Source organism: Mya arenaria, chromosome 5 (genome assembly GCF_026914265.1).
Source record: "Mya arenaria isolate MELC-2E11 chromosome 5, ASM2691426v1".
In the NCBI taxonomy this organism is placed as follows: domain Eukaryota; kingdom Metazoa; phylum Mollusca; class Bivalvia; order Myida; family Myidae; genus Mya; species Mya arenaria.
Genome location: NC_069126.1, coordinates 60,389,823 through 60,402,269, shown reverse-complemented (window position 1 = coordinate 60,402,269; position 12,447 = coordinate 60,389,823). Strand labels below are relative to the sequence as shown.

Genomic DNA, 12,447 nt, shown 5'->3' with positions numbered 1-12,447 from the left:
CAATAACTTATGAAAGCTTGGACCCAGGAACTTCATACTTGGACCCAGGAACTTCATACTTGGACCCAGGAACTTCATACTTTGTATGCAGGTTGGTCATGACCAGTAGATGACCCCTATGTTTGTTCGTCTCCAGTCCAAAAGTACAAATTTTATGTACATCATTGATTATTTCTCACCTATGACCACACAATGGGGGAGACATGCGCTTTTTCAAAAAAGCAATCTCTAGTTTTTACAACTTTTAATGGCCTAGTCGTTTTGGACCGAAATTATAAAAAATGAGAAAATTTCGGACCGATTTTTTTACACTTTTTGAAACTGAAATCGGTCTGGCTCGGTCAAAATTGGTCCAGACCGGCAAATTGCCGGTTTTTAGAAGCCCTGGTTATACACTTATGTTACCATATCTTATTGTTATATAATTCTTTAAAGTTGTCCTATCTCATCAAGCAACATTATGTTATATAATTGTTTCTCACCAAGCAACATATAGTTGTATATAAGTTAACATATCTGACAACAGTTATATGGTTTGTCCATTTAGTCCATTGTTTGCATACAACACATATACCAGGAAATACACACCTCAATATTACTGACACATTGTCTACCAGGAGTGTGACAGAAAGCCTTAAATGTGGCAAAGATATTCCAAGGCAAAACATACATGCCCTCCCAAAATGAACTATGATAAGATTGATGTGGTAAATCCTGTAATATCATAATTATGCTGATATTTGTTTTCGTTTAGCGGAAAAACTGTTGTTTAAAATGATAATTTGTTAAAAGTGAATACATTCTGGGATCTCTAACGCTTATTACTTTTTTCCGCTAAACATATGATAGCATATATCATTTCTACATTAATTGCATAATGACATAAGAATGAATTGCACTTGTCATGGCATTTTGAATCTCTTTGATATTACAGTTCCAGCGGATCTGATTGGTTGAAGTGCTATGAGGACCAGCCAATCACAGAGCTTCATTACATTGACATAGGGCTTGGCTACCAGAGCCTGAGACTGGAGTTTGACACTGAGTGTGCCAGCTATACACTCCTTATAGCTGATGAAGGGAAATGCAAAAAGTTCCTAACACTTATTTCAGGTACTGAGTACACAAGGTACTCATGTATAAAAATTTGCAAACAATAAAATCCACAATTGTGGGTGCTTTATACTTTTTACACCTTCTTGCTTTTTTGTATTATTTAAGTTGTATCTTTTCTTTGATTGCAAGTTTTGCAGCACTAAGATAAAAGTTGTCCCAGAATTGACTTCATTACAACACAAACAAACAAATTAAGTTGGCCTTGGTTCTTCCATGACCTTGTGCGAATAGTTTTGACTGACAGCTCATTGAATGAGACCCATCCTCAATCAATAAAATTAACAATAATATTGACTCAATAAAATCTTAATATTTTTTGAACCAAGTTTGCAATCATTAAATATTTTGATTTAATTGTACTCCAACAATCATTCTATAGTGGTACTGGTAGTATACAAATAATATTGATACCATGCTCTCTGATTTCGTCAATATATTAGTCAATTCTTCAATATTGTCCACTCACACTCAGTAATATACATTTTTTTTGCATATAGATAGCTGCCTTACATCAGATACAGATAAAACAATTTATTCACATAGAATTATGAGAATCTGCAAACATATTAAAATCCATAGTTTTACTTTATACCTGTACTATAGTTTTGACTATTGAGTGACAGGTCATTAAAATATGTGTACATGTATGATTGAATGTGAGAAACATGTTGAACACTTTTCAGACATTGTTCAGACGGCAGCCCTATCAGACCACAGCAAGCTAGAAGGGATCATAAAACGTAACCCTGCGACCTTATCTAACCTTGAGAGCCAGGTGTTGACCTTTGACGTAGACCCTGACCCCGAAGGTGACCCTCAGACTCTGGTCAGGTACCTGGCTGCTAGGTTGATAGATGAGGAGTCAGAGAAAGGTTTGTATAGCTTGAATCTTTTCATTTAGTTTAAACTTATGTCTTTTAGCTTGATTGTGACAAAAGTTTATATCTTATATAAAATTATATTGCTCAAGTCCCTTTTTTAAATTGACACAAGGCCACAATATCATGATAATAACTTAATCTCAGTCTCAACTCATTTTACCACATAGTATCAGAAGTTATTAAAAATGAAGTTTTACACCTTTGTATGATAGAATATGTTGATTAATGCCTTTGGTCATGAAAAATATTCTTCAGCCAAACATGTATTTAAGCACAAAACATTGTCTTTTCACAATTACTCAATTAAATTTATTCTTTGCTCTAGAATTAGTTGTCTTTGAAATATTGATTATATCTTTTTATCAACACATTCTTTGAGAAAATTTGCTTTCAAAAATTTAAAAACATGCAATATTTTAAATCATACTATACTTTTATGTGGTAAATTGAGTCGAGATTGAGATTTGACTGGAGTGTTTTCGTGATATTGGGGCCTGTACTGAAATTAACCCCTAGGCCATGAGAATGTGTCCCTGGTTGGGGTTGAACCCACAAACTGTGTACCGTTTGAAACTCTACATTCAACTACACAGTGACAATAATGGAGTGAATATATGTCTTCTTATAATACAAGAATGGAGAGTTTATGTTGATAATATATACTTGATATTATAAAGTTTGTAATTGAAATACTGTGATGGTATATATTTATATATATTCTATACATATATAAACTTATGGTAAATGTTTTTTTTATTCCAAAAATCCGAAAAATAGAACATTTGTTTGAATTAATAAAAAAAAATGTTTTAGTCAAAATAAGACAAAAAATGTATTGTATATTATTTATCCCATAATTACTATCAACCAATTAAATCATTTAAGTCTTCAATTTAGCCTAAAGATAACCTGAGGATAAATTAACAAAGATTATGCACATGGCTGTTGTTTATTATTCAGGAGAGCTGATAAACCTAGTTGTAACTCCCACCGATATTGTAATGGTGGAGGAAAACCACCAGTGGCCGTTACCCCGGCTGCAGGCTCCATTGTCAGATAACCTGAAAGGGAGACAATTCACTATCATTCAAAGGGAGAAAATTAACAACATTGAGAGTCTGGTAAGATCATTTATTGTGAAGTATTGGTAAAATCTGAGTATTCAGTTATTTAGTAAATTAACAGTATTGATTTTCTTTGGCAAAGGAGACTTCTTACTTTAAAGGAATTACATGAACAACATTCATTATTTTACAAAGGGAGGTAATTCACTATTGACAAAGTGAATGTACAAGGGGAGAACAATAACTATTGTACAAAGGGAGACAATTCAATGACAAATTAAACTGTAAAGGGAGATAATGGTAGCATAGAGAGCTTGTAAAGTAGAAGTACTCTGCATTATCTCGATGTAAACAAATAATTGGCATTGATATACCGTTAAACATCATTGATTTGGATTTTTTCAAGCAAAAATCTGAAATACAGGTCTTAAATGCACACTTTAAAGCCTCACTCTCACAGATTGACAGTTTTGACTTTCATTTTATTTTTTGTCTCAGAATCGACTGATTTTGGCACCAATGCATTTAATTCAATCCTATAAGATAACTCACAAAAGAACCGATCTCAGTTGATTGTAAAACTCATTTTTCTTAAAGTGTTAGAAACACTTTTAGACATAAAACATAAATTTCCGAACCTAAATATGAAAACCTGCTATGTGATAATTTATCAGCAGTCATATATCACTGGTGTCAATTCTTAAACACAAAAATTGGCTCATTCTAAGACAATGAAACAAAAAATGGTTAAAAAATGTCAATCTGTGAGAGTGCAGCATGAATTGAATAGTTTTTATGACATACATTTTCAGATGTACAATGAAGAAAATCCCACAGAACTGAAAGTCACGTTCTTCGAGACTTCTGACACCGACAATGGCAAGAGTGAATGGCTCATATCACTGGAGACTGGGAGTGGGGTCAAATCCCTGGTGGACTCTATAAGGGATCCCTGGGAGAGCGAATTTGGTGTTTCCTTGGATATTACCTCTACCTCCTTCTCTGAACCAGAGTGATTGGTTAATATCCCCAAAGACTGGCTAATGGGTCAAATCCCCAGTGGATTCGTTTATTTTGTTATTGTTTTTCAGCCATTTTGTAAGATTTCCAAAGCATTCTAGTCCTTGTTTTTCCCAATCAACAGGTTTTACCATGCTGAAAGGGCTGTAATTTTTCCCACCTTAGTAGGCTCATATTCCCTATATAGCTGAAAAAACCTGGGACTTTATAAGCAATCCCTAGGAGGGCGAATTTAAATTTCACTGGATATTACCTCTACTTTTTTTCTCTGGGAGAGCGAATTGGGAATCTTCATTGATATTCAATAGTTTACTTCTCTGAACCAGTGTGAAAGGCTTCTTTCCCTTGAGACAGAAAAAGGGCCAAACACCATTTGACTCTTATAAGATATCACTGGGTGATTTAGGGTCCACTTGGAAATGAATTGAACCACAGTGATATTATTAAGTTTTTATATTGAAACTTTGTATGACAAAAATATGAACATATTGCAGTACTTGTTGCAAACTATGAAGTTGTAATGGATAGACATAGTTAACACTTAACACTTGTTTGATACAGTTAAAGCGTCGCCAAAATATGGTGCACCATATTAGGATCATGCTATTCAAACACATTTGTCTATGTATTTCTTTTGTATATATATTTTCGGGGGCATTCTGGGTAATTATTACATGTGTGTTCTTACAGTTTATGATAAATGCATTTTTGTACTTATTTAAGATATTTTTGCAATGTATTTTATTATCTGTATAGAATGGCAATAATGTGTTTATATTAGTCAGTTTTATACACTACGTTATTTTAATAATGCAATTAAAAATATTCATGTAAAAATCTACAAACGTATTACCGTAAGCATGTGTTTGCTTATGCAATGCATACCTTTACTGCTTCACAATTTGGGTTTCATAGTCATGTATATATTATTCAGTTATATATGTAAGTATGAGTTGAGTAACAAATGAAAAAAAATCATGTGGTTTGTGTGATTTTGTTTTCAGTTATTGTTTATATTGTGTTTTTCTTTTAATATGTATGCATTTGAAACATTCCATCATATCTTACCGCCTTTAGACTACTTTATCAAACTGCTCTATTGTACATCTACATATTACCAGTATGTTTGTTTCGTCATTCTTGTGTGTGCCAAAACTTGCTTATAAAACATTGATGGAAGAGTTGTATTTCTTTCATGCTTTTTGGCAGAATATGGATATTTATCTGTGTAATATCAACAGTTATATTTTCAGTGTTCACTAAGGAGTGAAATATCAACTTAAAGGCTTCTTTGAAAATCAGTTGTAGTTACTTCCCTTTGAACAAAACTGAGTACCTATATTTTCATCTGGATAAATGTCTCGTCTACAAAAGGATATGTCCCGTCTACAACTGGATGACTGCCAGAGTGATTGAATACCCATCTGTTATGAAACTTACTCTTAGAATTGGAAAGTGTTGTTAATCCAATGTTAAACCACTTTGTTCTGTTTCAACTTTGGACCTTCCAAATATGTGTGGGAATGAAAGTCTTCATCAAAGGCAATCAAAACTGTGCGTCCCACAGGTAGCAAAAAGGATGCCAAAACGTTTTTGTTTTTATGACACTCGCGAAATTAAATAAGATCTGACACTAAAATAAACAAATATCAGCTTTGTACTTATTATTTGTGTACATGTATTCGTGTTTTTTAAGTTTTAGTTCAGAGTTTATTTATTGTAAATATTATCATTATTGTAATTTATTTGTGATGTAGCATAATCAATGATTAACTATATATCCAACCATCAAAGAGTTTTGTTATTTTATCGCTTTAAAATTCACTCGTAAGGATGGTGCTATTTCCAATCACTACAAAAAAATAAAAGGAATTAATGAATAAGTTCATTGTTTCAGAAATATTAACTTTGTTGCTTCATTTACTATTCCTAAAACTAGAAAAATCATTTTTTAAGATCTTGAAAAACTATATAAATGCACATTTACATGTTAGATATATTTGTTTATATATATATTTGTCTGTAACCTTTCTGTCTGAAGGTGGGTATACGAATGAATGGTATACCTTTCAATCTGTTTTGAGTTGAAGCTTTTTTTGTCTGTATAAACCCTACTCTCTGAGGCCATAGTTTGGTGTGTATACATATAACTGGTATGTTAGCTTTCATTCAGTTCTGAGTTGAAATGTTAAGTTTAATTCAATAAAGAAATTGAAGACCCAATGCTCTTTTTCTGTTAATGAAGTACCCTCCAATTGTTGCTTGACAACCATTAGGATTAATTTTAAGCATCTGACAATGCCCAATAGGGGCATATTTGTTGAATTGCTGTGACAGTTCTTGTTAGCTGAACTTTTACAAGAATAACGAGGCTATACTACTCGCCCCGGTTTCGGCATCTGGTTAAAGTTTTAGGGCAAATGGCATTTTCCCTTATAACTCTAATACCATTCATTCAATTCACTTAACACAATACCATTCATTCAATTCACTTTATACTTCACACAGTGGTTTAGGACCATCACACAATGAGGTTACATAACTACATATTATCCTTAATACAAATTATGGCCCCTGATTGACTAAGGAATTCATTGTTTCAGGCAACAGATATAAGGCAACTTCTATACACTATGTCTATCTTACAATTAGGTTACACAAAACCAGTTCATCTTTAATACAAATTTTGGCCTCTGATTGACTTAGAATTTAAAGTTTCAAGGCACATTATGTCCGGTTAAAGTTCAAGGGCAAGTTGGGATTTTGACAAATTACTTCTATACCCTTCATTTAATTGATTTTATACTTCACAAAGTTGGTTATGGCCGTCACACAATTAGGTTACATAACTCCATATTCATCCTAAATACCAATTATGGCCCTTGATTGATTGCGTTTATTTCTTTTTTTACCCCCCCCCCCCCCCACCACGGAGTGGAGAGGGAATTATAGGAATGCACTTCGTCCGTCTGTCTGTCCGTCCGTCTGTATGTCTGTGTCCGTAACATTTCATGTCCGTAACATTTCATGTCCGGGCTATAACTTACTTATGCATTGATGGATTACCATATTACTTGGTACAAATGTTGTCTACATTGAGACGATGTGCATTGACCTTGTTCCGGGTCTATACCTCAAAGGTTAAGGTCATACAAGAAATTTAAATGTCAAACTTACCTATGCATTGATGGATTACCATATTACTTGGCACAAATAATGTCCTTATTTAGAGGATGTGCAGTGACCTTGACCCGGGTTCATGCATCGAAGGTCAAGGTCACACGAGACATTTAAAAGTCAGAGTGCACATGCTCATGTCCGCGCTATAACTTGCTTATGCATTGATGGATTACCATATTACTTGGTACAAATGTTGACCTCTTTGAGACGATGTGCAGTGACCTTGACTCGGGTCCATACCTCAAAGGTCAAGGTCACACGAGACATTTAACGGCCAGAGTAGACATGCTCGTGTCCGCGCTATAACTTACTTATGCATTGATGGATTACCATATTACTTGGTACAAATGTTGTCCTCATTGAGACGATGTGCAGTGACCTTGACCAGGGTACATACCTCAAAGGTCAAGGTCACAAGAAATTTAAAGGACAGAGTACACATGCTCGTGTCCGCGCTATAACTTACTTATGCATTGGTGGATTACCATATTACTTGGTACAAATGTTGTCTTCATTGAGACGATGTGCAGTGACCTTGACCCGGGTCCATACCTCAAAGGTCACACGAGACATTTAAAGGTCAGAGTAGACATGCTCGTGTCCGCGCTATAACTTACTTATGCATTGATGGATTATCATATTACTTGGTACAAATGTTGTCCTCATTGAGACGATGTGCAGTGACCTTGACCAGGGTACATACCTCAAAGGTCAAGGTCACAAGAAATTTAAAGGACAGAGTACACATGCTCGTGTCCGCGCTATAACTTACTTATGCATTGGTGGATTACCATATTACTTGGTACAAATGTTGTCTTCATTGAGACGATATGCAGTGACCTTGACCCGGATCCATACCTCAAAGGTAACACGAGACATTTAAAGGTCAGAGTAGACATGCTCGTGTCCGCGCGATAACTTACTTATATGCATTGATGGATTACCATATTACTATTTTCGATATTATTCGAAATACTTACGGCTTGCTATTTCATCATTGTTATAAATGAAGGACTCATTTTCCTTCTTTTTTTAGCCAAAATAATCTGAAACTTTACACAACAAAGCTAGTAGTCTTCGCCGTCTTTCCTTTGCGTCTTAAATTTGCTTCTTCGCGTAGGAGCGAAGACACGGTGGTCCTAACGGAACACAGTGACATAACACGATATCATTGTGGTATTTTCGTAGTTTTTTATACCGAAAAATGGGGTTTGGATAAATAACAATCATTAATGTTTATCTTCGCCACGTTTATATCCGCCTTATCAGCCAGTTGTCAGGGGCGGATCAAGGTGTGGGTGTTAGAGGGGCGTAACTTTGGTGCAAAACTTTAACCGTGCTGCACCTACTCCGGAAACGAAATATATCATATATGTATACATAAATTTATGTTTTGTTTTTTGTTTGTTTTTTCATGCATTTCATATATTCAAACAAGTACAAAGTATATACAGATCAAGCAAAAGTAACATGTATACGTAAACACTTGCTTCAAACAGTAAGTATAAAGTATATATAGATCAAGCAAAAGTAACATTTATACGTAAACACTTGCTATATATTAAAGTTATACATTCCAAGGAATAAAAAATGGGTCTATTTTAAAGTCCTTAAAGATATACGTACATGTACAGTTTACAGTTCAAAGAATAGACAAAACAACGATATGTTTTTAACAATTTCTAAGTTGATGATCTTATATTAAGTGATTTATGATTTTAGTAAACATCACTCAATAATAAGTTGTTTTATATTTTAGCGCTTTAAACGCCGAAGAAGTATCCATGATTACAATGAAGAGGAAAGAAGGAAAGAAAATAATAATTAAAAGCAAACAAAAAACACAAAAACACCCACACAAAACACGCACGCGCGCGCACGCACGCACACACACGCACGCACGCGCGCGCGCACACACACACACACACACACACGCACACACACACACATTCCATGCAAGTATATCACATATTGTCAATGCAAGTTATATATTGAATTATTATTCTAGTAAAAAATAATTTCAGAAAAGCCAAAATAATATTGACATTGGTCTTACCTACACTACACACAATATGAATAATTTAACAAATTTCCTTTTATAATATGTTCATATATCCAAGAATATTTAGGTTACCGATCGCACAACTTGTATTTGCTATATACTTTCCCTATCTTGACCAGTGGTTGTGTACACTTTTGGTCAGATTAAATGTACTAGACAGGTTGCGAGAAAAAACAAAACATACTAAAAAAGAACGGCGGGGGATATAGCCGTTCTGTGACAGGCACAACCTAAATATGAAACCTGGTTGTTAGAATGACGTATGCCGCTGCTGGGGCGGGCCAGCAAGAGGGTGGCACAAAACTCACCTATGGTATTTTTTAGGTTTTACATTTGACAATCAAACTTGGTATATAGAAATAATTTATGGAGACATTTCATGGGATTGCGTTTGGGACCCATAGAGTCAAGGTCAAAGCCACTGATACTAAAAATAGAAAAAAAATGATTGGTACTGAATGACTATAGTTAGGGTTGACATACCAAACTTGGTATATAGGAAGAGTTTATGGAGGCCTTTTATGGAATTGCATTTGGCACTCCGAGAAACATGGACAAAGACAAGGTCACTGTTACTAAAAATATAAAAATGGTTAGTACTGAATAACTTAAGTTAAGGGTTGGCATATTGTGACCAAACTTGGTATATAGGAAGATTTTATGGAGACAGTTCATGGAATTACGTTTGGGGCCCCCGGTCAAAGTCACTGTTATTTAAATTAGAAAAAAAAGATGGTACTAATAAAACTAGGGTTGACATATTGCGACCAAACTTCTTGATGTTCATGGATTGACCCAACAGTGTATTAACTGGTCTTCTCCGTTGATCACTGTGAGTGTTACATTTAAAAGGAAGCGAAACTCATCTCTTATCTCCTGCGAGTTACACATTTGACACACTTGCTGATTCCTGCCAAACCTATTTCGCTCATATTTTCCCGTTTCGATTCTAGGTTTATGCATTTTATTTATCATCTGCGTGGTTGAATGTCTGTATTTACTTTTTCTACCACTGTTTATACTCTTAAGTGAAGTTATGAATAGATATCCCCAAGTAAAGGTAATAGTTGAATCTTAATCGTTAAACCACTCCTGTATGAAATTTTCAGTACCATTCTGTTTTAAAACAGTAAAGTATATATCTCCATTGATAACCCAATGTGTGTAAAACCACATGATAAATTGCGTCATAAATGCTACGTCGAAAGGCAATATTTTGCTTCGAATGAAGGCTTTAAACAAATATAACTTCACCATTTTTTCACCATTTTAAATGAAACATAGCGCAGTCTACGCCGCATACGGAACCCTTCCATCGGTCTTTACTAGAGTTTGATTAAAAGTTTAGTTTCTTTAAACACTTCGACAAATCTTTTCACAATGCGGCCGTCTGACGGAGCACTGTCAAACATGACCCAGGGTTAAGGATTTTAAACCAGAATTTAATCAATCGTTCATATCTGTTAGTATACACCTATCTTTGTATGTATGTATCTATGCTTTCCACAAATAGTAGTAATTCATTAACGGTGCCACAAATCGTTCACAAACAGTCCACAATAACTTTAGGAAATATAATTGTTAATTACATATGCATAGCCTTAATGTTTCTTCTAGCTTGTGGTGAATACTGACCCTAGGTTGGAAAGTTCAGCAACCTTTTTTAGTTGCACATTTGAGCCAACGTCCATTATTAATGTGTCAGTCCCTTTTCTTGAAAACAATCACTTTTATATTGTTAACTTGCATTCCCCATATCTCACAATATGTACTTAATTGGTCGACACATCTTTGCAGGTGATCAGAAGTTTCAGCCAGCAGCACCATATCTTTCGCGTATAGTAGTAGCCATGAAGTGATGTTTCACGGTTTAGACCACCGTCACCGTTAGTGGCTAAATCCTGTACGTATAGATAATAAAAAACACCCATTGTGTCGAACTTTACGTCTCACTGACGTATTCATAGTTTTTGCAATATTTAGTACTAGCCTGTGATTCCTACTCTACTCATTTTATACCATAGCGCTTTCCGTCAATGTAGTCAAAGGCTTTCTTCATATCAATAAAAGTACAGTTCAACCTTTTCCAGTTTTCCAAATACTGCTCGGACAAAAAAAGCGTCTACAGTTGATAGGTTTCTCCGGAAGCCGAATTGAACGTCGGAGATAATATCATATTTTTCGGTAAGGGTAACAATCCAGTTGCTTTAATCACCTGGATCGGTTCATCCAATGATTAATTGGATCAGTTTTGCACTCAATCATGGGATTCGGGAAAGGCCGAAAGTCATGCTGTAAATGCATTTGACATTCACACTATTCGCAACAGTGTTCTATATATGTTGGTTGGTTTATTGGGGAAAACATATGCAGTAGGCTTAGGCAATTGAGTACACAATTCAATGATTAATACATTCATATGGTTGGCGATGAACAGATACTAGTATGTACATGTTGTCAAATACAGCGTCAGGGGAATATATTGTAATGTTTTGACATTGATAAATGGTATAAAACTTATGTTCTAGATATACGACCACACACATAAATTATATTCATACGTATATATTTACTAATTATACAACAGGCACTTTCTTGTTGTTGTTTTTTACAAAAATATCTGATTGCAAAAAGTCTTTAAACTTCAAAACAATAGCGCTGGTAAGGTTATATCTGTACATAATGTATAAATAGATTGTACCATAATAATGTTTTGAAATGATTTTTTTAGTTCTTTATGACATTCGTTATCAAATATAGAATTATAATTATTATGAAAAAGAGGATGCAGATAATTGGTTTTAGAATTGTTAGAAGTAATGATCACACCCTTGAAAACACATACGTCACGTTTATGTAAGAATAAACGAGCAACTAATATGATTTGGCGGCAAAAGCAAATGATAGAATGCATCCACCTGATGAAGGCATAGTATATGTGTTTTAAGCTTAAAGTAAACAAAACTTTCCTTTTTAATAACCATATTCACAAGCAAATCGCAGTGATGCACAGATAATTAAATATTTTAAAACCTTTCTCTCGCCTCTATGTTAGCAAAAGGAGATGTACTATCTACAGCATAAGATTAATAACTCGACTTTTAAAGTCCTATCAAGGGACTGT

General features: G+C 34.5%; 1 protein-coding gene across 2 annotated transcripts in view; it reads left to right on the top strand.

Annotated features, from left to right (window-relative positions):
• The window catches only part of LOC128234391 (uncharacterized), a 39,996-nt gene extending 33,698 nt beyond the window's left edge, over positions 1-6,298 (top strand). For both annotated transcript variants that reach the window (XM_052948605.1, XM_052948606.1), the window contains exons 23-26: positions 935-1,113; positions 1,800-1,988; positions 2,958-3,118; positions 3,874-6,298. In XM_052948605.1, the coding sequence (XP_052804565.1) occupies positions 935-1,113; positions 1,800-1,988; positions 2,958-3,118; positions 3,874-4,077 (733 nt within the window). In that variant the 3' untranslated portion in view covers positions 4,078-6,298. The remainder of the gene's footprint in view (positions 1-934; positions 1,114-1,799; positions 1,989-2,957; positions 3,119-3,873) is intronic.
• The last annotated feature ends 6,149 nt before the right edge of the window (positions 6,299-12,447 follow it).